Source organism: Myxine glutinosa, chromosome 6 (genome assembly GCF_964187855.1).
Source record: "Myxine glutinosa chromosome 6, kmMyxGlut1.1, whole genome shotgun sequence".
NCBI lineage: Eukaryota > Metazoa > Chordata > Myxini > Myxiniformes > Myxinidae > Myxine > Myxine glutinosa.
Window position 1 is genome coordinate 84,221,002 of NC_136266.1, and position 25,776 is coordinate 84,246,777.

Consider the following 25,776-nt stretch of genomic DNA (forward strand, 5'->3'; position numbering starts at 1 on the left):
AAAGCCCCCGGGTAGTGTAAAGTTGTTAAAGTCATTTAGGAGATAGTTAGGATTGATGAACCTGTCGCACCATACGCAGCCACTTACCTGTGGTGATGATGATGACTCCACACCTGTGTTTTCTTTGTTTTGTTGCAGGAAATGAGAATTGCTGTGTGGATTGGTGAGACGCATCACGACGTGGATGAGACATTGGGGTGATTCCATCTCTCCCTCCTTAGGAGGGACTGATGATGAATTGGTGATGGCAAATTTTGATGTTGAGTTGAAAATGGCAAATTTTGATGAGAGTTGAAAATGGCAAATTTGATTGGTTAGGAGGGAGAGAAGACGAATTTGGTATATGGGAGGAACGGGGAAGACAGTAGGGATGTTTGTTGATTTGTAAAGTAGATGTTTATGAGTAGTGTTGTGTTGTGTGGATGCAGTAAGGGGTAAGGGAGGGGCCATGTAGGTTACCTGGTGGGGGGGGGGCGTACGATAGGAACGTACCTGTCTCACCTGGTTCCCATGTGCCCCCAGTGTGCATTACCTTACATTGCGTGCACTTTTGCGCCCTTACCACCTTACTCACTTGTCTGCTTCTTTTGTCTCCCACCTCCGAGGATCTGGCTTTGGGGTAGAGAGAGAGGAGAGAGAGGTGCTGGCTACGCAGTTGTGGGCCTGCACTTTCGCTGCTTGTTGCCTGGATCGATACACCATATGGACCGCAATGTTGGTGGCCACCCACAATGGACCGTAGTTCTTTTGCGGCCAAGCACCACCCGGGGATGGACCTATGGGTCAACGGGGCACCTATGCCATACAGGTGAACCACTAATAATTAACACCAAGTGCACCACAAGAAGAGCAAGAGACACCTGCAGGGTTAGGGGTTGTCGAATTTATTTTTATTTCATTGAACAATGGTGACTGCACCGATTGGTGGTGGGGTGGTGCTGTTGATGCTCGGAAAGGGTGCTCTGCACGTTATTAAAGGCCGTCGGCCACAGAGCACTCGTGGGTTGGTGTATCGATGTTGGCAAGCGCGCTCTCTCTATGCATAACATCTGCATGTGTTCCTCCAAAGACAGGTCCTGGATCGTAGTGTAAATATCAGCGTAGTCTTGTAAATAATGCTCCCTACCGGCTGTATGTTTAGTTTGAGGATTCTTTCCGGATTCGGTTATCCTGTGGGTGTGTTTCTGAGAGGAGAAGGGTGCAACGTCGCAGGGGGACATATTTACTCATTTGTGAATATCTATAAAACTGTCGCACTCAGGGTAGAGTTAATAGTAGAGGGAACTACATTGCGTGCCACACTAAAGTAGGTAAAAATTTATCGGGTCGGGACGCCCCGAGGGTAGAGAAGGGTGCAATGTTGCGAATATGGAATTTGACCTCCATATCCGCTTGTAAATATTCCCCTATCTTCTCCGATACTCCCCAACTCTCCCCTTACCCCATTCCCTAGTCCCATTGTCTGTAAACAACACCCATTAGAGCCGATCTTCCCCTTCATTCCCCCATTAAATGTCGTGCCCAGGTCCCCCGCACCACACGTAGACAATTATAGGACATCTTGCTAGTTATTCTTAATCTATGTCAGTTAAGGACTTGTTTCCATTAATTATGACTCTTCGTTGCACCAGAATGTGATGATATGGCACCAGTAGGAGTTTAGGACCTTCCCATACCTCCCCGCATCTCTTCCCATCATCTCAAGCTCCAACAACAACCACAACAACAGCGGCTTTGCGTCCTCACTCCGGCTCGGTTGGCCGCCATTGAACATGTGCTCGACGGGGTTACCCAGAAGGGGGCTCCCTGTCGGCCCCTCGTCAAGGGCGGAGCCGGTAACCCCCGCACCCAATGAGAAGCCATGGGCCGATGCCATATGGGGCGGAGCTAACGAGCGAGGGCGTGACTCCCCGCCGGATATACGCGGCCCCGCGCCGGACGTGACGTCAGATGCGCCCCGAGCTTGGAAGGACAAGACGCCACCCTCCCGAGCGCTGAGCGACCTCCCCAGCTTGAGACCAAAGTCGCGACCCACAAGCGCTGTGATACCTTCACGCATCTCTGGACACCACCGTACGTGATTCTGTCCCTGAGCCAGGTGCACCTGAGCCATCGCGACCTGCCTCCCCTTTTCATCAACCCCCGTGTGAGTCAGCATTTTGTCCCGTTTGTCTGTAGTCTGTCCGGGGTTAATATAAGAGTGTGTCTAAGTGCCTGTCTTTCTGTGATTATAACTCTAGCCCCTGTAATCTGACCTTTCCGTACGAATATAATCTCCTCCGGAGGTCTTGAGAACTGAACCCTTGGTGTCGTATTGTGTGATTGTAATCCAGCCGGGTGTCTTCTTTTTCTTATTGAGCCAGCATAGCGCGATTAGTCAACCCCGGGTGCAATCGGGGTAACTTGTACGGATACGGCGGCCATCCCGCTCGGCCCACCATACCATCAAAGTCGTATCTGTAACAATATATATGTTGTTGTGGATCTGCCGCCGGCCTTCTCCCCTTACCAAGGTCTCCTTGTCTTTGACTGACCTGGCGCGACCCGGGACCTATTACGTCCCTTCCGGACAGCGATAAATAGGGTTTCAGGACCAAATTCGCTGTTACCTAAGTACTAGCGCTGCCCTGGAAGCGAGGAAATAAGCCCCGCACGAACCACGTGTGTTGGTGATACGCCAAGCGGTTGCGTACACGCGATCCGCGCCGTTATAGATGGTGGAACCCGATTCAAGCGGTTCTTATTCGTACCACGCTTAGTCAATGGAGAAATCACAAAGGCGATCAAATTGGAAAGCAAAGGAATAACAGGTTTAATGATTATTATTTTCAATGTACAATGGTAAAAGAAGCAAAGACACAGAGCAGTCCTTAAAACAGTCTTATACTTAATACCCAGGACAAACGGGCCCGTCTCACACACACACACTCACATGGGGATTGCTGATGGGCAGGTTGATGTTCACCAGCGCGTCCAGGGATGGCTCCCGTGCAGCTCTCTCCGGCCCCCGGCACGTCCCTCGGAGATGGAAGTAGGTGAAAGCAGGAGCTCGCCGCGTGTCGTCTGAACGGAGCGGGTTATCACGGGGCGAATGGTAGGGAGCAGACTTTGGCGCGGCTGGCGGTTATTCACTTGCGGCTATGGCCGCGCTTACTCGCGTGGCTGAAAAGCGCTATATGTGTTACTGGCGCGTCTGGCTGCGCCCGCGTACTTTGTACGGTTCAAAGCTCAACAATGGCGAGTGATGCGAGTTCTCCTTATCAAGCTCCCTCTCTGCAAGTCCTCAAACAAATCCTTTTGCCACTGCCGTATGCACGCGAGTCCTTTTGCCACTGCCGTGTGCACGCGAGTCCTCTTATCAAGCTCCCTCTCCGCAAGTCTTGCTTGTAAGTCCTTTCGAGGGCTTTTCATATGGGCTTATATAGACCCGCCCCACGAACCTTCTGGAACTCACCAGACGCGCTTCACCACGCCCTCTCACGCCATGCCGCCAGAGCTCTGATTCGCTGGTGGCTCTTACTGTCATCGCCTCTGCCGCTCCCGACCTCAACGCCGCCCCCACCTTTTTAGGCCTACCTCGTGTTAGCGTGACTAGGGGACAGCCAAATGGGGGCACAGGATGGATTACGCCCATAGAGGTAGAATTGGAGGGTGGACGCAAAATGATATTTATTTTTTTTGTATACTGAATCGAGGCTCGTGAAAGAGCTGACAACCGCGAGGGAAAGACAGCACAGGGGGACCACGAGGGAAAGACAGCACAGGGGGACCTTGAGGGAAAGACAGTACAGGGGGACCGCGAGGGAAAGACAGTACAGGGGGACCACGAGGGAAAGACAGTAAAGGGGGACCACGAGGGAAAGACAGCACAGGGGGACCACGAGGGAAAGACAGCACACGGGGACCGCGAGGGAAAGACAGCACAGGGGGACCACGAGGGAAAGACAGTACAGGGGGACCGCGAGGGAAAGACAGCACAGGGGGACTGCGAGGGAAAGACAGTACAGGGGGACCGCGAGGGAAAGACAGCACAGGGGGACCGCGAGGGAAAGACAGTACAGGGGGACCACGAGGGAAAGACAGTACAGGGGGACCACGAGGGAAAGACAGTACATGGGGACCGCGAGGGAAAGACAGCACAGGGGGACCGCGAGGGAAAGACAGTACAGGGGGACCACGAGGGAAAGACAGCACAGGGGGACTACAAGGGGCCTATTCTCCTGGGGCCTATTCTCCTGTCTTTACACAACGCAGGTACTAAGAGGGGAAATGGCCTATTCTTACACATACTAAGACATAACTATACTACAAATGGGCCTATATGTTGCTCGTGTGACTAACTATGGGGGGCAAACCTTTACCTTTAATGCCTTCGATGTGCAAATCTCAAAACCGCAGCAATATATATATATATATATATATATATATATATATATATATATATATATAGTTATATACACGACCGGTCAAAAGTTTTAGAACACCTCAATTTTTCCAGTTTTTATTGAAATTTATGCAGTTTAATGTCCAGTGAATAACCTGAAATGGTACAAAGGTAAGCAGTAAACTGATCGAGGTTAAAAAAACGTTTAGGTTAGCAAAAACGGGAAAATAATGTAAATTGCACAGTTATATTGTAAAAAAGGGCCTTCTTCAGGAAACAAGTAATGGGTCAACAACTTACAGCTGTTCTGCAGTAATGCAAGTAAATTAAGCCTTGAAAGTTGATGCAAACAATTCTTACAGGTGTCCCAACCTCTGCTGATTACTTGATTACAAACCCCCTGTCTGTATAAAAGCAGTATTGGAACAGACTGTTATTACACCCTCTGAAGCATTATTTGGACAATATTGCACTGCAGGAAGTAGTATATTGGAAACTGGAGGAAACTCTGACAGGAAGAGGTCTGGCAGACCCAAAACCACAACAGAATCAGAAGACAAGTTTCTGAGAGTCACCAGCTTGCGTGATAGGCGGCTCACAGGACAACAAATTTCAGCTCAGCTTAACACTGGTCGAAGTAAGCAAGTCTCAGTTTCAACGGTGGTGAGAAGACTTCGAGCTGCAGGTTTAACAGGTCGAGTGGCAGTAAGAAAGCCATTGCTAAGCTGGCAAAATAAGAAAAAGAGGCTTGCCTGGGCCATGAAGCACCGCCAGTGGACTACTGAAGACTGGAAGAAGGTCTTATGGACCGATGAATCAAAATTTGAAATCTTTTTCATCACGCAGGGTTTTTGTACGCCATCGAGTAGCAGTTCGGGCATTTTATAATTCTTTTGAAAAATCTGTGAAAAAATTGCTTACCAATAGCTTTCTTCACCAATGTGTTCATGTAGGTGTCTACAAACACCTCTCAATTTATTTCTTCCCAAATCCTTGGGGAAAAGTCAAAATTCAAAATGGTATCCAAAATGGAAAAATTGTGGATAAAGTCATAGTTTGGCCAGAAATTTAATACTTAATATGGGGAAGAAACCACAAAAATATTGTTCTAGGACAATTATGAACTCTTGCTAAGCATATTTGTATTATTATCTTGCTGCAACTCTCCATGCAGCAGAGGTGAAAATTCTGTCCTTTGTGCCAAAAAAGAAAGTAGGATTGGCAGACTTTCAGTTTGTTCCGGTAGCAGATCTCCGCCAAGACCCTCCAGCTTTGCTACCAGGGGACATCGCTTGGGCGGCAGGATGGGCTATCAAGAATCACAACCCCGCGTTTGAACATCACAACTGGAATGGTTTCATGAAGTCAATACACCTATCTGAATGCAAGGAGAAGTCTCTCATTGAGTTTCTTCCAATCATCGAGGGTGATCCGAACAACTACAGCACAATCTACACTACTCTAATGGAGTGCCTACGCAGCAGTCAGTCTCCTGCTGTCATCACGTTCGACCTGCCAATATGGTTGAAAGCAACTCAGATAGTCCTCCAGTCTGAGTTGCCCATCATCACAAGATTAGGCGGGTTTCACCTCCTGAAAAGCTTCCTGGGGTCCATCGGGGCAATCATGGCAGACTCGGGACTGCAAGAGCTGATACAGCTGGTTTACCCAGGCAGCAGCACTGCAGAACACATCCTCTCAGGTGGTGCTTATGCCAAGTCCATCCGGTTTCACCTTCTTGCATCTGTGGGAATTACCAAGTTCGTGTTGAGAGATGTTGTGTTCAGTGAGCAGGAGTTCAAAGACATGGAGGACTTCATCAAGAATGCAAAAGATGAGAAAACAGGTAATTGCAATCTCCCCAATCTGTAAATCTCCAACTATCTCTGAATACTCAAATTGCCGTGCCAAATGAAATTTCTCATATTATATAATTAATATCAATTTCATACTTTTATTTTTCAACAGGTACAACGTACGCAGCAAGGATAGTCACTGTGTTCAAGGAGAGGATGGAGGAGAGTTTGAAGCCCTTGGCTGAGGGAGGAAGGACACCTGCACTCTGGGTCTGGTACCACGGCAGAATCGACCTCATCAAGGTGTTCATCAGGTGTGAGCGTATCCCGGATCACACAGGTCACCTCAGCTGCATCATTGCAATGCTGAACACCTTCGCAGCAGCGGGCCACCATCAGTATGCGAAGGGTGCAAGGTTGTACGTACAGCTGATGCAGCAGCGACAGGACAGTCCGGCGTTCCAGGAAACTTTAACCAAATTCACCGTGTATGGCAACCATGCAGTCAGGTTATCAGACCATGAGTGGTCAGGCACATGGACCGACATCACGATAGAAACCACACTCATGTGTGATGCCAAGTCCTCAGGCGGTCTAAACAGAGGACGTTTCCGGAATGAATCTGCTTACAAGTCTTGGGTTCAGACGCTAAACCACTTCTCGTTCATTCACCAGGAGCTGGAAGGAGGTATGAACACACGTGGAGTACTTGTCCACACAGACGTCACAAGAGCCCAGATGAAGAAAGACGATGATGCTGTCAACGCCATTGTTGGATGGTTGGAGGAGGTTAACCCCTTCGATGCAACACGGGACTCGAAGACCCTGGTATCCTTCTCCACGGGGTTCAGTAGCACTCCCGAGGACCCAGTCAATGCTGATCAGGCAGAGGAGGTTGGCAGAGCCATGCAGGCCAAGATGGATGGAAAAACTTTTTTGGATACAATGGAAACTAAGCACAAGGTCAAATCATTAGAGAGCTTCAGAAGTGGACCCAAAGTCAATGGGAAGAAGCTGGTTATTGACTCGCTCAAGCTCTTCAACCGCCTCATCATCATCAGTGAGCGTGAAGTCAAGACCAAACAAGCCCTGCGATTTGAGTTGACGCCAACACCGATGTCTCTATTTGATAAAGACCAGAAGTTGCAAAAGCCAGACAAGGCTGCCCTAGCAAGGGTCCTGAAAGCATTTGTGGAACCCGTTGAACAACACCCCTGCACGAGCCTGGTGATTGATGGTGGGTGGCTCCTGCACAACGTCAGATGGGAGGCTAAGCTAACCTGGAAGGACATCACTGAGAGCTACCTCCAGTTTGTGAAGTCCATGGGGAGCCATTGCCTCAGGATCACTGTGGTCTTTGATGGATACGGCAGCTCCACCAAGGACCATGATCACCTGAGACGAACAAAGAACGCATGCTGCGACATTCTGATTCGCCCAGACATCAAAAGCCTCGTTCCAAGAGAAAAGTTCCTCGACAACAAGAGCAACAAGACCCAGCTCATTCGGCTACTTGCTGAGACATTCGGTAGAAATGGGATCAGTGTACAGGAATGCCCCGATGATGCAGACACCTCTATCGTCCGGGCAGCTCTAGATGAGGCAAGAGAGTCCCCTGTTGAGGTGAGGGCTGAGGACACCGACATCATGGTTTTGCTGATTCATCATGCTGCAGACCACCCGATCTTCCTCACAACAGCCAAAGACACATCTTACGATGTCGGAAAGATCCGGGAGGCCCTCCCAGAGAGATACCGGAAGTATCTGATCTTCTTGCACAGCTTCTCCGGCTGCGATACAGTGTCCGCGATTTCTGGGTTTAGCAAATCAACTTTGCTAACCAAGCTCTGCAAGACTGACAAAGCAGAGAGGGCCATGGACGTGTTTCTGGACATCCGAGCCAAGAAAGATGACATCATCAAAGCCGGCTGTGAACTATTCAAGCTCATGTTCCGCGGGAACCCATCCAAAGACTTGGGGGACTTGAGATTTGACATCTTCAGCAAGCGGGCCGCTGCTGGGAGCATCAAACCTGAGAAACTGCCCCCGACAACAGAAGCTGCAGCACAGCACTCTCTCCGGGCTTATCTCCAGACTAGAGATTGGCTGCTGCTGCAAACTCCATCATTGGATGTCCTGGACTACGGATGCAAACTCGGTGACCAAGGTTATGCGCCGGTCCCTACAACAGACCCTATCGCACCGGACTATCTTCTAAAGTTTGTCTGCTGCAACTGTGAGGGGGAATGTAGCACACTCAGGTGCTGCTGTAAAAAGCAAGGAGTCAAGTGTATTTCTGCTTGCGGCAACTGTCATGGTAACTCTTGCCAGAACATCAACCAGCCAGATGACGAGAGGAGTGTGGGATATGCTGGGGATTAGGATGAGTAGGGTGAACTAGAGAACTGACTAACCGAGGTTTCAATTGAGATACATTTCTATTTCTATATAAAGCTATGACTTTATCCACAATTTTCACATTTTAGCGGCCATTTTGGACATCATTTTGGCCACCATCTTGGATATAAAGCAAGATAATAATACAAATATGCTTAGCAAGAGTTCACAATTGTCCTAGAACAATATTTTTGTGGTTTCTTCCCCATATTAAGTATTAAATTTCTGGCCAAACTATGACTTTATCCACAATTTTTCCATTTTGGATGCCATTTTGAATTTTGACTTTTCCCCAAGGATTTGGGAAGGAATAAATTGAGAGGTGTTTGTAGACACCTACATGAACACATTGGTGAAGAAAGCTATTGGTAAGCAATTTTTTCACAGATTTTTCAAACAAATTATAAAATGCCCTAACTGAGGCGAAAGGATGGTTCCTCAGTGTGTGACACCAACTGTCAAACATGGAGGAGGAAGCGTGATGGTCTGGGGCTCTTTTGCTGGACCCAGAGTCGGCGACTTGCACAGAGTGACTGGCACCCTGAACCAAAAGGGCGACTACAGCATTTTGCAGCGCCATGCAATACCCTCTGGTATACGCCTAGTTTGGGCAGGGGTCCATACTACAGCAAGATAATGACCCTAAACACACCTCCAGGCTATGTCAAAACTACCTTCGAGGAAAAGAACAAGACGGTAGGCTTCAAATCATGGAATGGCCAGCACAGTCTTCAGACTTAAACCCCATCGAGCTGGTTTGGGATGAACTGGACAGAAGGGTGAAAGCAAAGCAAACCTACAAGTGCAACACATTTGTGGGAACTTCTGCAACAGTGTTGGGAAGAACTTCCCGAACAATATTTGATTTCCATTGTAGAAAGAATGCCACGAGTGTGTTCGGCGGTGAGATCTGCAAAAGATGGCTACTTTGCTGAGTCAAAAATTTAAATTAAATTTTGTTAAACAAAATGATTCTATGATTTCTTTTTATCTCCAATTGTTTATTTTTTCTCTGCTTAATTTCAGAGTACATTGAGACATTAAACTGCGGAAATTTCAATAAAAACTGGAAAAATTGAGGTGTTCTAAAACCTTTGTGTGTGTGTGTGTGTGTGTGTGTGTGTGTGTGTGTGTGTGTGTGTGTGTGTGTGTGTGTGTGTGTGTGTGTGTGTGTGTGTGTGTGTGTGTGTGTGTGTGTGTGTGTGTGTGTGTGTGTGTGTGTGTGTGTGTGTGTGTGTGTGTGTGTGTGTGTGTGTATAAAAACTTTTGATATGTGTATATATATATATATATATATATATATATATATATATATATATTGGTGATAGCGTAACTTACGTTGCAGTGAAAACCCCACAACACCATTCATAACTTTGGGGTGCAAATGGAAGACTACCTTGCGTTGATTAAGTGACCCACTTCTGTGAATTATTTCACCCCGGTAGTAGGTCCGTGAAATAAGCAACAAGATTGTCAAATGTTCTTTGAAATCCTAAAACATGGTTGAGCGCATTTTTTTTATCACAACAGTGTGCTTGTGAAGATGTCTTTTGGGTCGGTATTATTTTGAAGCGAGAATTTGTTGGATTATTGTACCTTTTGTTGGCTTCCTTTGGCTTTCTGAGATTCCACCTCTCTGTCCAGCAGCACTTATTATAACGGGATGCTAAGATGATGGAATGTTTTGTTTTGTCACGAAAATCAATGTTGTTTATATTTTCCAGAGTGGTGAAGAAGGTTGCTCACTACATGGCAGATGTGCTTGAAGATACACGGGACCGTGTTCAAGAGAATCTGCTCGCAAATGGATGTGAGTGTTGATCAATCAAAAACAGAATATGATATGATATATCCAGCGGTGTAGTGCCAATATTTGAGGTGGCGGAGCCCTGTAAAAATGTCGGCTGTGATGTCATTGCCATATCTAACATCACAAGTTTTAACATGACACTAATCATTGTAATCCAAAAAATGAGTGACAAATGAAATACGCACATTTTACCATGATAAAAAAGTTAAATACACTCAAACACAAACTTAATGTCAGAAAACAGAATCCCCTTTCAATAAAAAGTCAAATCGGTTAGTCACCAACCACCATTTTTTGACAAAACTATGTATTTTAAGAAATAATAAAGTTTAATTTTATTTTATTTTATATAGCACCATGTGATAAGGGTTGACAGGATGGCCTGGAGGTACGCACACTTGCCGCTAAACTGTAAAGCCTGGATTTGAATCCTGACCCAGCTATAATCTGTCATCCCGGTGTTTACCAGGCAGAGTGGTTCATCAACGTCTGTGTCGTCTCTCGGATGGACATTGAACTGGGAATCTTGTCTGCCGACATTAGTTTGTCATTTATTGGCTTTCTTGGAGTTGACGAATGAAGATATAGCTTTGGGAAGGGATAAAATCCAATCGTATTGAAGGAGATAGCAGAGCAGATAGGCGTGATATTAACATATATAATGTCATGCTTATATACTCTGCTAACACGAGTCCTTGTCATTGATGTATTAGTCACGTGAAAAAGTAAGTACACCCCATGTAAAGTTTTGACTTTTTCAACATATTTCAACATACAGCTATTTGATCTTCATTTCAACAATATTGATAGATAAAAGTGATATAATATAACAAATATCATGAAACATTTACATTTTTAGTTTGAGGTGAAGGTGGGAGTGCATCAGGGGTCGGTACTAAGTCCACTACTATTTGTAGCTGTGATGGAGGTGCTGGCTCAGAACGTAAAGGAGGGTTTACCGTGGGAGTTGTTGTATGCAGATGATCTGGTGTTGATTGCAGAAAGTATGGATGGACTGAAGGAGAAGATGAACAAGTGGAAGGAATGTATGGAGACAAAAGGTCTGAAGGTGAATATCGGAAAAACGAAGGTGATGGCAAGTGGTAAAGCATGTGGTGAGGTGGAAAGAACTGGGAAGTGGCCATATGCTGTGTGCAGGAAGGGTGTCGGAGTGAATTCCATTCAATGTACAATGTGCGCTGAGTGGGTTCATCAAAAATGTAGTGGTCTGAGAGGGTCATTAACCAGTGTGGCAGCTACATTCAAGTGTAAGGTGTGCACAGAGGGAGCTGCAGATGGAGGAAATGTTGAGTTGGATCTTGGAGACGGCGTGAAGCTGGAAGGTGTGAAAACATTTTGTTACCTTGGAGACATGCTGAATGGAGAAGGTGGATCAGACTCGGCAACAGTTGCTCGAGTGAGATGTGCATGGAAGAAGTTTCGGGAACTGAGTGGCGTGCTGACGAGGAGGGGAGTGTCATTGAAGCTGAAGGGAAAGGCGTATGCTGCATGTGTGAGAAGTGTTATGATTTATGGGAGTGAGACATGGGTAATGAACGTAGAGCAGCAAAGAAGGCTGGAAAGGGTGGAAATGCGAATGGTTCGGTGGATGTGTGGAGTATCGTTGAGAGAGAGGAAGACAAATGATGAATTGCGAAAGATGATGGGAATAGAGCCTGTGATGGATGCTGTGAAGAGAAAGAGGTTAAGATGGTTTGGTCATGTGTTGAGGAAGGATGAAAGTGACTGGTTGAAAAGAGTGATGGAAATGAATGTAGAAGGAAGTAGAGGATGGGGAAGACCGAGAAAGACTTGGCTAAAGATGGTCAAAGAAGAAATGCGGGCAAGGGTGTTAACAAGGGGAGATGCGGAAAATAGGGCAAAATGGAGAACATTGTCATGGGGTCCGCAAGGCTAACCCCCGCTCTTGCAGGGAAAATGGCCTTAAAATGCCTGTTGTTGTTGTTTGTTGTATTTACATTTTGTATTCAATTGTATAATTTAAATAAACATAAATGCAAATTTCGCATGTGAAAAAAGTAAGTACACCCCTAGCTCTAATAGGTGGTATTGCCCCCTTTGGCAGAAACAACCTCAAGTAGGCATTTCTTATAACTGTCTACCAGTCTCTGACATCGACTGGGAGAAATTTTTGCCCACTCCTCCATGCAGAATTCTTTCAGCTGTGTGATGTTTGAGGGGTTTCTTGCATGCACAGCTCGTTTCAATTCCCCCCACAATATCCTGATGGGATTTAGATCCGGGCTTTGACTTGGCCATTCCAGAACCTCCATTTCTTTCTTTTCAGCCATTCCTTGGTGGATTTACTGGTATGTTTAGGGTCATTGTCATGTTGCAAGGTCTACCTTCGCTTGAGCATCAACTTTCCGACAGATGGCCTCACATTATCCTCAAGCACCCTCTGGTACAATGAAGAATTCATATTGGGTTCTATGATGGTGAGATGCCCAAGCCCTGATGCAGCAAAGCTGCCCCAAACCATAATATTTCCACCACTATGCTTTACAGTTGGTATCAGGTTCTTGTGGTCAAATGCTGTCTTTGGTTTTCGCCAAACATGTCTTCTGGAACTGTGGCCAAATAGCTCTACCTTTGACTCATCTGTCCAGAGCACATTGTTCCAGAAGTGCTGGTCTTTGCCTAGGTTTTGTGGTCAAACTTTAGTCTTGCCCTGATGTTCTTTCTGGACAGCAAAGGTTTCTTCCTGGCACACCTCCCATGTAGATCAAATTTGTGCAGCCCTTTCTAATGGTAGACTCGGGCACTTTGACATCAACAGTGGCAAGAGCTACCTGTAGGTCCCGTGATGACATTCTGGGGTTCTTAGAGACTTCTTTCAGCATCTTGCGATCTGCTCTCAGGTTGAACTTGCTGGGGCGGCCTGGCCTGAACAAGTTGGCAGTTGTTTGGAATCTTCTCCACTTGTAGATGATCTTCCGGACAGTCGAATGATTGATTTCAAATTGTTTGGAGATCTTTTTAATTCCCTTCCCAGACTCGTACGCATCTATAACCTTCTTTCTGAAGGCCTCAGAGAGCTCTTTTGATCTCGGCATGGTGACGCCGCACACTTCAACAACAAAGAGCAAACCAAACTAAATGTCTGAGGTTTAAATAAGACAGGTTCCTCCAAGATCCTCTCTAACGATGTTCTAATCATTTGCACCTGAGCTGGTGTACCTGATTCTAATTTTAGGTATTTGAAGGAGTGATAAATGTGGGTGTGTACTTACTTTTTCCACATGCGAAATTTGCATTTATGTTTATTTAAATTATACAATGGACTACAAAATGTAAATGTTTCATGATATTTGTTATATTATATCACCTTTATCTATCAATATTGTTGAAATGAAGATCAAATAGCTGTATGTTGAAATATGTTGAAAAAGTCAAAACTTTACATGGGGTGTACTTACTGTTTTCACGTGACTGTATATGACCTACCTTTGCTCATACAATGTTATAGCCTTCTTCACAAGAACAGCCACATCATTGATCCACCCAGACTTCAACTAGTTGTCGGCATCCACAGTTTTTCATGTTTTCCAGGTTGTATATACTTTAGTAAACATAAGATAATTCACTAAATCTGGATCTACAATGGTTGAAGGTTTGTCTCACTTCTGGACCTTGCTGTATTCGGCAATTCATATGGGCCTATGTGTTCCTATAACTTGTATTGTTATTATATCGCTCCCTAGACAAATAGTATGGTCGTTTGAAGTCAAAATCATGGGCTACCGGGAAAAAATTGTTACCAAAGCATATATGGTATCAATCAAAGCGTATTTTTGTGCTCTTTAACATGGTGAAAACTCCTCTTCAATCCTCCTTGGGGGAAAAAAAAGTTATTGTCGTTTTAGTGAAGGACCCTTTTTCAGTCAAATTTCAATGGCTTCCCATGTCAGAATAGTCTGGTCGTTTGATTGATGTCCCGGGAAAAAATTGTTACCAAAGCATATATGGCATCAAAAGAAGCTCAATTTTATGCTCTACAAGATGGTGAAAACTCCTCTTTTATCCTCTTTGGGGAAAACTTTTTACAGCACGATTTATCCAGCATGGTAACAGCCTTGTGTCCGGGGTGAGAATTTTTTCCCCATGATGGTACAGGGCAATTGTCATTAAAATATAGTATAGTATAGTATAGTATAGTATAATTGCCCTGTACCATCATGGGGAAAAAATATTATGCGTCCGGCGTATAGTCAGGCCATTACCAAGCAACATTGCAAAAAAGTGTCCGTCGTTGTCCTGGCATGATTTCCTCGGAAGCACCGCTTCTATGAGTCTGGCCAAAAGTGCTGCTTCAACTAAAAAGTGTCCTCTTAGAGCTCTTGAAACAGCCTTCCCCGACATCATGTGTGTCACAGCATTCACACCATAAACAGTTTCATGCAAGTCCGACAATCCTGAACCTTCCATCAAGTTGCCGATGCTGCCGAGAAAGCTCATCATGGTATGAAAGCCTCCTAACCTGCAGACTATGTTCCTTTCACGAGCCTCGATCTTGTATACAAAAAAAAGAAAAGAAAAAAAAAAGTGACTTGGCATCTGATTTCGACAGCTTTTCTCCAGAGTGGCTGGTCAAACGTGATGCACGGTGTAGGAATGTTCAACTTCTCAGCTTGGCTCTGCATGTACAGCAATGTAGAATAGATACAGGTTTCATCAGCAGGGTTTAAGTCGATTATTGGCAACATCTGCACACGAGATTGTGGTGGATGTCTACCAGTTGAGACATCCTGCATGAATCCTGACCAGTTAGGCCGTGGGCTTGTGGAGTTGCTAAAGTACCAACCGGAGTGCCAAAGCAATTCTGAGTTTACAGAAGGTGGCAGAACGTAAGGGAATTGCAGCTCAATGAGAGGCTTGTAGACAGTTGAAGAGAGGCCAGGAGTGTCTGGCTCATCATACGATTGGATGGGAATTCCCTTGTTTGCCACAACTGTCTTAACTTGCATTATCTTGCGTCGCTCGATAGCCTGAGGTGTCACTTGAGGAACAGGTCTGTCAAACGTCGACACTGCAATCACACCCATTCCATGAAATGTTCCACGACCGTCCAGAATTGCAACGTTGTGGTCAATATTATCACCAACCCACTGGGTAAAACTTCCAGGATAAGCAGGAATTAGATCATCGAAGTTCTCAGTATGAACCACTGACTGCTTGAATCTCGTCACCTCATCATAGGATATTGAATACCCTAATCTGGCTAGTTCATTGATGAGCCATTTGGAACCATATGCATGGTCAAGCTCAACACCCAAGCCAAATACCAAAGGGGGGATGATAGAGCGAGGTCTTGCCACATGGACGATACACTGTCCTATTGAAGCTTGCTTGGTGTCGGAAGAAAAAATTTTCTCCATAAAAATCCGCAGGCTTTGTGGCAGCCACTCTAGGCCGTTTCGAATATCGTCAGTAGTTGGATACTTATCCTTGGAATACGACATTGCCCGGATTTGGGCCTTGATTATCTTTGCCGCAGCGAGAACGATCCTGTCTGCTTCGTCCTCGATGTTCAGTCTTTTTTCTTTGTACCACTTCTCGTTAATGATGAAGTTGGCCATATTCCGGAAGCACACAACGTTTTTTCTTCCATCAACTTCAGCAAAGAAAATGAAGTCCTTGTATCGATCCTGCAATTTCTGTTTTATTCTCTTTACAGAATACACATCACTGCCACCAGCAATCTCGATCATTTTTGAATACAGTTCTGGAAGAGTATACAATTCAGCTTCTCTCTCAAGCCATTCACACAACTTGTTGAATTGCTCAAACATGTATTGGCTTTCAGGGCGGCCAGCAGCTTTCGAAGCTCCTTTGGGAGAGGCTTGGTCTTTGTCAGAGTAAAATCGAGAGTAGCAAGATTTGTGATACACTGCCTCAGCTGCAACAAGGTCAATGCAGTCCTGAAGGCGCATGCGCACATCCTTAGCCCAAGTGTCTTGCCTTTTCTGACATTTTGCAAGCATTTCTTCACGAAAAGGAATCGTGCGCACAACTCTAGATTCATCGTGGTCTGGGTGTCATTTATCAACTTTCACTTCACTGTTGCAAAAGAAACAGTTCTCCCTCCACTGGAATGGTTCTCTGCCGGATCGCAAGTTTTGTTTCTTTGGACTCGATGTTTCCTTTTCCTCACTTGGGCGCTTCAACCTCTTTTTGTCAACAAAGGTGTGTTGGCATTCCCCATGAACAAGAACTTTTCCACAAGGTGTAGTGCTACTTCGCTGGTGAAGATAATCGTGAAGATCAAGTTGGCCACGTACCTCACTGAAGATGATCATATTTGGCAGACCCCTAGTGACCTGTACCGGATCACCCGGTGCCTGGAAGCCATTTTGACATATAACACAGCTGTTTTCATTGAAGACGAGGCTTTCTTCGCTGGGAGACCTACTGTTATGACATGACCTACTGTTAAAATATATGAAAGGCGTTGGATTAAAGAACTTTGATAATGCATCTAGGCACAAATCATGTATACTTATATCGTGTCTGTGGTTTCTGACATGGGAAGCCATTGAAATTTGACTGAAAAAGGGTCCTTCACTAAAACGACTATAACTTTTTTTCCCCAAGGAGGATTGAAGAGGAGTTTTCACCATGTTAAAGAGCACAAAAATACGCTTTGATTGATACCATATATGCTTTGGTAACAATTTTTTCCCGGTACATCAATCAAACGACCAGACTAAAAGTGTCCATCGTATTGACATATTCAACCTTCAGGATAAGCTTTGACCTCAATAATTTAGCCATGTACACACAAAGCACAATAACTCAACCAATTGTGAACGTGATCCCCGATTTATCATAGAATTGGCTTGAAATTACTAAGTGAAAGGCCGGTGATTTTGGCGTGGCTGAATTGGTTTGCGGATTTGACGGGATGGTGATGTGGGGTGGAGTGGGAGCTGATGAGAGTTAGTAATTTGAGGTGATATTAATGAAGGGCTAGTAATGGGGGATTATTTTTACTTTAGGGTTGGGGGATATAGGATGGAGCTTAGGTGCAGTGAAGGACATGACTCACCTGTATATGTTACATGAACCAGCCTTTTGCATTGCTACATAGGATGGCTTGCACAGCTGCTCTTGCTTTGTGAAACGACTAACAAATCGATTTTGAATGATATAGCTTGATGTTAATCTGATCCTTGACCCTTGTGACTGATCCTTCAGTTGACCTAGTGACCTATGTTACTCGGTATCAGTGGGACATGGCGAAGTATCCCATCAAACAGTCACTGAAAAACATCTCAGACATCATTTCAAAGGTACTTTCTTTTTTCTTGCTATTCTGTCTTGTTTTCGTTCACCTGCCCGACTTTCGATGTAGTATCTGTGACCATTGGTCAAAATGAGTTCAGTGCTACATGCATGAATTGCACAGACCAAACAATAGAAATGTCATTGTTTTATTTGTCTTCATACTTTGAATAATGCATTTGCATGTCTGTTTCCCTTGACACGGTGACGCCGGATGTGTCCAACAATAGGCCACCTACGAGTGTATCGTTGACTGTGTTGCTCTGCAAGGGAACTTTTGTGAGAACAGAAGCTGAAATGATACACGTGCACGGTGTGAGGATAGATGTTTGTAGACTGGTGACTTTCACTTGGGATTTAGTTTGAACAGACTTTTGCCGATAGCCGATACGAACGCCATTTTCACACAAACTGTTGTGCTGTCACATTGTGCCTGGTAACATTTGTTTTTGTATCTGAGACTTGAATTATGTCGATGTGACAGCAAATGTCACAATCACATTGCAGTCTGTTGTGGGCCTCACTTAAGGTGGTGTTTAGGTTAGAATGTCTGCACAGTTGGTTCTTCCTGGTTAGTGTTGAGCATGCTGGAACATCCCTTCTTTAAACGTCTTATCCTGAGACTTGTTGGTTAAATTCAGTGGTTTAATTTTTGCTCGCTTCTTATAATCCTCTTCATTCTTTGTTTCCTTCTCCTCCCACACCTTTATGAATCTTTACAGCAAGTTGCACAAATTGACAACGATCTTAAAGCTCGGGCCTCTGTTTACAACAACCTAAAGGGTAGCCTGCAGAGCCTGGAGAGAAAGAACACGTGAGCATTTGGACTGGGTGTGGGTGATGTTAAATTTGTGGAAGGGATGGATGGCTATGGATGGGGCAGTACAATTTGGTTGAGAAATATGGATGCAAGAGCAGATATTGTTTAATAAATCTCTCGGGTATGGGTTATACAGTTGGACTGTAAAAAAAGGAAATAGATATTTTTTGGCATTTCAGCACAGCCTGGCCTTGTTCTGATTACAACAACAAGGTGCTGTGGGCCAACATTGTTCTTGATACCTGTTGCTCCTTCCTTCAGCGGCAGCCTTTTGACCAGGAGCCTGGCTGATGTGGTAAAGAAAGAGCACTTCATCCTCGACTCTGAATACCTTGTTACATTGCTCATTGTCATCCCAAAGTGAGCTTTATGCACATCCAGTGGTGCGATATGATTTCCTGTGCAATATTACGCTGGTGTTGTGTGGTTACAGTGACATCTTTGTGGCAATGTGCCTCAATTTGAGACTTTATTTTGTGGATTCTCCATTCCTGATATCTATCTCATCTTTCCTATGTAAATGCACTGTTCATCTCTTACCAACCCATTCTGAGCCTTGCGTTTCCGTTTTGTTGAACTTTGTCACCTTGTAGAGCAAGTTATTCCGACTGGGAGAAATCTTATGAGACCTTATCGGACATGGTGGTACCAAGATCCAGCAAGTACAACCCCCACCATGAAACATGTCAGCATCTGGCACATGCATTTAAAGTGGCTCAAAGTTTTAAACTCTAAACCGATTATATCAGTACATAATGGAAAAGTTGTGTGATACTCGTATTTATTGTCATCTTTGACTATTTATTAGTTCACACAACCATGACATGAGCAAAGTGCACATTTTTCTTGTAAAAGGTATGCTCGAGTTCGCAATGGTCCTAAAATGTAGCTTGAGGTGGTAACATCATTTATAGAAAAGGAGGTCTCTGTAAATGTCATATGAATGAGGTGCAGTCAAGTTATTCAACTTAGCATCCCTGGAACATTTTCGACTTCTTGAAGTTGTATCTCCTGTTTGAATCTGAAATCTATTTTGGGTATAATTGATAATCGAATGCAACTTTATGCAGTTGACTCTGTCTGTTCCAATTCCAAATCCTTGCATGATCAATTGGTCCAATTTGTAGAATTTGTGAAACATTTATTATATTTGACTTTCCGAATCACCAAGAATCATGAAGCAATGGATTTAAGTCGAGGCGGGAGGAGTGACCACAGCTAAAAGGTCTGCACACTGCCCGTACTGTATTTGTTGTTTCACTCCTCTTGGTGTTATTTATTTATCTACTATAGTCAGTCCGTAAACACTTGAAACTTCATCTCCGAAACCGCTGATGGGATTGTGACCAAATTAGGCACAAATGATATATGTTGTGTTTTGACTAAAGTTTGTTCACGGCATAAAAAAAATCGAGGTCGAAGGGGGTCTACCAGGGGTCAAAGTGGGTCCAGGTTTGATCCCCCCCCCCCCCCCCCCCCAAAAAAAAATTAGATATTTGCTTTCTTCTCTGAAACTACACACATATTTCGATGAAACTTTACCACAACCTTCATCACCCGTGATGTAACGACGTTTTTTTTGTTTTGTTTTTGTATACAAGATCGAGGCTCGTGTAAGAGCTAACAGCAATCACAAAAAAAACACACAAGCATACAATAAAGGGAGCGGGAGACGAGATAGGGAGAGAGAGGGAAGCACACAAGTACAACAGTAAAGCACAGGGACATCGGGAGATCTGTGTAAGGGAGAGGGCTTGAGGGGAGGTGGGAGAAGTATAAAACACAGACACTACTAGGACTTCCAGGAAAGAAGTTTGTATTTCACAAAAAGTGGATCTGGGGGTGAATTAACAGGGGTAGAAAAGATCAAGGCTTTGGATTGGGGAATATAAGAGATGGTGGTGAAGAGCCGTTTTAAAGACCTGGAGGGAGGAGTGGGATTGAAGAGTGTGAGGGAGTTTGTTCCAGAGGTGGGAGAAAAGAGGAGTGAAGGTGAGCAGAGAGTCTTGATTTTGGCAATGTCACCAGAAGAGGGTTGCTGGCAGATCTTGTGCGACCTGCAGGAATATTTGGGGGACAGAGCACAGATGGAACTGGGGGAGCTAGGCCGGAGGGGAGTCGATAGAAGACAGAAAGACCGCCTACCGGCCTGCGGTGAGTGAGTGAAAGGCTCTCACAATCGGCTTCATCGTGGGAGATTCCAATGATTCTGAAAGCTTTGGTTTCAGCAGCGTGAAGCCGGGCTAGGTGTGCGGCAGGAGCACCAGCCGAGAGGGGAGAGCAGTAAAAGAGCGTTTTTAGAGGAAGGAGAGCATAAAAAAATCTGCCTCTTTTGGGATCTATAGGGGGTGGGGGTGGGGGAGGGACCTACAATCTCAGAACCTACACACACAATTTCGATGAAACTTCACCACAATCATCATCCGTGATGTACCAATGTTTGTTTAAGGCATTGGAAAAATTGCGGTCTGAGCAGGTACACAAGGGGGGAGTGGAGGAGGGCGGGGTTTGCCCCCCAAAATAGGAATTTTTTGCTTGTTTGTTTAAAGTCTTACAATTATGTTAGTATGATTCTACATGCTGCCCTGTCTTCCAGCAATGTTTGAAATTGGTTTAAAATACCTTTAGTCAGTGCAGTATATGGTTTATTCTACCAGGTGAGCACCAGGGGTATTGCCGCTATGTTTGTGGAGTTCTACTGGAGCTCTCTGATGTGGAATGTGATATACTGAGATGGCCATCATGATCTCCTGAGTTGATTAGGCTAATTATCGACAAAGAATCCAGAAGAATTCTGATGTTTTAAACACACGCCATGATAAGGTGTATAGAGCTGCTTAATAGGTCCTTCCCCAGCATGGCATTCCAATTATAAAATAAATAAATAACAAAAAGACCGTCCTCCAAAGCCAGTCGCCGACTGGGCATCCTCCGTCGTGCGAAGTCCTTCCTCGGCACACCTGAGCTCCTCACCACATACAAGGCTTTCATCCGCAGCTCAATGGAATACTGTTCTCCCCTATGGGCCGGTGCTCCTGCCTCACACCTAGCTCGGCTTCACGCTGTTGAAACCAAAGCTTTCAGAATTATTGGAATCTCCCGCGATGAAGCTATCTCTGAGGGCCTTTCACTCACTCACCGCAGGCAGGTAGGTGGTCTTTCTGTCTTCTACCGACTCCTCTCCGGCCTTGCACCCCCAGCTCTCTCTGTGCTCTGTCCCCCAAATATTCCTACAGGTCGCACAAGATCTGCCAGCAACCCTCTGATGGTTAAACTGCCGAAATCTCGGCTCTCCGCTCACCTTCACTCTTTCATTCCTCTTTTCTCCCGCCTCTGGAACAAACTCCCTCACTCCCTTCAATCCCACTCCTCCCTCCAGGTCTTTAAAACAGCTGTTCACCACCATTTCTTATCTTCCCCCATCCAAAACCTTGATCTTTTCTACCCCCGCTAATTCACCCCAGATCCACCTTGTTTGAAATTCCAACTTCTTTCCTGGAAGTCCTGGCAGTGTCCATATGTTTTATACCTCTCCCACTGCCCCCTTCCCACGCCCCCCCCCCCCCAAAGCCCTCGCCCTCTCTCAGATCTCTCGATGTCTCCATGTCTCTCGGTCCCTGCTCTCAAATGTTGTGTTTGTGTCCTTCCCCCTCTCTCCCCATCTTGTCTACCGCTCCCTATGTTATATGTTTTATGTGTCGGTTTGTCTTTCTGTGTGATTAATGTTCGCTCTTTCACGAGCCTCGATATTGTATACAACAACAACAAAAAAAAAAAAAAAAAAAAAAAAAAAAAAAAAAAAAAAAAAAAAAAAAAAAAAAAAAAAAAAAAAAAAAAAAAAAAACAAAAAAAAAAAAAAAAAAAAAACATATATTCATTAGTATTAATAATATTAATAACAACAATAATAGTAGCATAATTTGGCAAGAACAATGGTGAACATATGTCACTTATTTTTACGATGAACTAAATAATCAAAATACACCTCCACAACATACTAACTTTCAAATGCTGACCTGCACACTACTCCTTGGGGATGATATTTTTTGTCAAATATGTCGATATATAATCGATCTTTCTTTCTCGTATTTCCTTCTTGTTTATCGCTGCCCTATCCTTCTTTCAGCACATTTTGTTCACACATTGTCCTTCTTCCACACTTCTCATTGAAACTTTTTATTTTTCTTGACCTATTGCAGGAAAATATTTGAGGACCAGGAGGCCGGTCTGTTCACTGTGACGCTGTTCCACCGTGCTGTCGATGACTTCAAACACAACGCAAGACAGCTCAGGTAGGAAGAACTATGAAAGAAAGGTGATGGGTTAAGGGGTTGAGTTTGGGGAAGTAATATTTTTAGAAAACTCCTAATCGTGTCTTTTTTGAGGATTCCTTTTATTTTTATTCCATTCACAATAATAACAGTGTACTTTCTTTTCCTGTTCATTGTCACATCTTACAACTTAAAGGATAGTAAATAATTGTTCTTCAGCAAATCTTTACTCTAATGCTTCCTTCTGTATTTGTTTTTTTACATTTTTAAAATGCTAAAGGATTTAAGTTTGTTAACCTGTTCGATCAAACAGTTTTGGGATATCTAAGAGTTTGATTATTAGTGCCATGTTTACAGTGGAAGTGTGTTTGACCCAATTTAGTTCAAACTGTGGGAGGGAGGGTGGGAATTAAATGAACCATATTCGCCTTACCTTTATGTTTACATTACACGGCAAATAACCTTGTGAAAAAATGGCAGAAAAGGTGAAAAAAAACAAAAACAAGACCGATGATTCAAGCTAGGAAGTTCAGCAATCAAAGGGTGCGGCAATAGTGGGCTTTTTTTTTTCTTTTTTTTTTGTACACTGAATCGAGGCTCGTGAAAGAGCTGACATTTACTTCACAAACAAATCAACCAGACAAACAAAATATATGAAAAGAGGGAGCGGAATACAAGATGGGGAGAGAAGGGGAAGCACACAAACACTTGAGAGCACACAACATTTGAGAGCAGGGAGATGTGTGGGAGGGAGAGGGCTTGGGGGGAGGAGGCGTGGGAAGGGGGGGGGGGGGGGTGGGAAGTATAAAACACAAGGACACCAAGGACTTCCAGGACAGAAGTTGGTATTTCAAAAAAGTGGAATTGGGGTGAAATTAGCGGGGTAGAAAAGATCAAGGTTTTGGATGGGGGAAGATAAGAGATGGTGGTGAACAGCTGTTTTAAAGACCTGGAGGGTGGAGTGGGATTGAAGAGAGTGAGGGAGTTTGTTCCAGAGGCGGGAGAAAAGAGGAATGAAGGAGTGAAGGTGAGCAGAGAGTCTTGATTTTGGCAGTTTAACCATAAGAGGGTTGCAGGCAGATCTTGTGCGACCTGTAGGAATATTTGCGGGACAGAGCCCAGAGAGAGCTGGGGGGGGCAAGGCCAGAGAGGAGTCGGTAGAAGACGGAAAGACCACCAACCTGCCTGCGGTGAGTGAGTGAGAGGCCCTTGGAGTTAGCTTCATCGCGGGAGATTCCAATGATTCTGAATGCTTTCGTTTCAACAGTGTGAAGACGAGCTAGGTGTGAGGCAGGAGCACCAGCCCAGAGGGGAGAGCAGTATTCCATTGAGCTGCGGATGAAAGCCTTGTATGTGGTGAGGAGCTCAGGTGTGCCAAGGAAGGACTTCGCACGACGGAGGATGCCCAGTCGGCGACTGGCTTTGGAGGCCAGATTTGAATTGTGGTTTTCCCAGGAAAGATCATGGCAGATAGTGAGACCCAAAGGCTTGAGTGACAGAACTTCTTGGAGAGGATGATTCAGAAAGTGGATGGGAGGGTTGTCCAGTCGGTCTTTTCGGAGAGACATCGTAAGAGTGTGAGATTTGTCAGGATTGAAAGACATGTTCCACTTGTTTGCCCAGTCTATGATTTTGTCCAGGTCTGCAGAGAGTGAGGAGGCTGCAGACTGCCGATCTGAGGGATGAAGAATGGAGCGACAGAGAGTAGTCATCAGCAAAGAGATAGAGAGTATTTTCAAGAGAGTCAGAGAGATCATTGATGAAGACCAGAAAAAGCATAGGGCCCAGAACACTACCTTGGGGAACTCCAGCCTGAACAGGAAGAGGAGATGAGGGAAACACATTCAGGGCCACACGTTGACTACGACTAGAGAGGAAGTCCGCCATCCATGCGTGGAGATTTCCATGGATACCAAAAGAGGAGAGTTTGGAGACCAGAGGGGGGTGCCAGACCGTATCGAAGGCACGTGATATGTCAAGGGAGACGGCTCTAATTTCCTGTTTGGCATTGAGGACCTCCATCCATTGTTGAGAAAGCAGAAGCAGCATGTCCAGAGTAGAGTGACCAGGTCTGAAACCAAATTGATGATCAGAGATCAAGCCATTGGAGAAGAGGAAAGATTTCATATCTGAAGCAATGATGGATGCCATGACTTTGCTGATAATTGGGAGAAGGCTGATTGGTCTGTAGTTGCTGGGATCTGTTTTTGCACCTTTTTTGTGCAAAGCGGTGATGTTTTCAGATTTCCAAGCAGATGGCAGATGACCTTCAGCAAAAGAGAGGGTGAAGAGAACAGAGAGAGGGAGTGAAAGAGCGGAAGAACAGGATTTTAGGACCCGTGGGCTGATGCCGTCAGGTTCAGTTGCAGAATCAGAGTCGAGGGTTGACAGAAACTTTTCCACCTTGTCAGGAGGAAAGGACACAGAGTCCAGGAGCAGCTGGGTACGACTGGGTACGGTGGGTACAGAGAGGGATGGGTTTTGGACACAAGATTTAGAGGCAAACACAGAGTTGAGGCATTCAGCTTTTTCACGTGCGGAGTCGGCCGTGTGGCCGTTTGATGTGAGGGAGGGGATGGAGACGGAACAAACACCAGAAACAGATTTGACCAGACGCCACCAGGATTTGGAAGAGGGAGACAGATAAGAGATTTCTGTCCTGAGAACGGAGAGATATTGTTTCCTGGCTCTCCTGAGGGTGGGCACACACTTGTTTCGGGCTTTCTGGAAGGAAATGAGATTTCCTTCCATTGGATTTGCTTTCCAGGAGACTAAAGCAAGTTGTTTCTGGGCAATAGCATCACCACAAGATTCCATGTACCATGGATGGGAGGAAGGGTATGACAACTGAAGACGAGATAGGATAAATCTGTGCATGAGAGAGAGCAATTTACTTTGGAAGAATTCCCAGGATGAGTTGATGTCAGAGGCGGTAGAGATGGGAGACCACAGACCAGTCCAAATGATTGATGGCTGCTTGAAGACCGTGCCAG

General features: G+C 45.0%; 1 protein-coding gene across 4 annotated transcripts in view; it reads left to right on the forward strand.

Moving 5' to 3' along the window:
- Nucleotides 1-25,776, forward strand: part of ATP6V1C1 (ATPase H+ transporting V1 subunit C1) — a 68,469-nt gene that overhangs the window by 18,691 nt on the left and 24,002 nt on the right. For all 4 annotated transcript variants that reach the window (XM_078780057.1, XM_078780058.1, XM_068120503.2 and 1 more), the window contains 6 exons: nucleotides 10,302-10,387; nucleotides 17,606-17,700; nucleotides 18,415-18,506; nucleotides 18,774-18,872; nucleotides 19,106-19,174; nucleotides 22,712-22,804. In XM_078780057.1, the coding sequence (XP_078636183.1) occupies nucleotides 10,302-10,387; nucleotides 17,606-17,700; nucleotides 18,415-18,506; nucleotides 18,774-18,872; nucleotides 19,106-19,174; nucleotides 22,712-22,804 (534 nt within the window). The remainder of the gene's footprint in view (nucleotides 1-10,301; nucleotides 10,388-17,605; nucleotides 17,701-18,414; nucleotides 18,507-18,773; nucleotides 18,873-19,105; nucleotides 19,175-22,711; nucleotides 22,805-25,776) is intronic.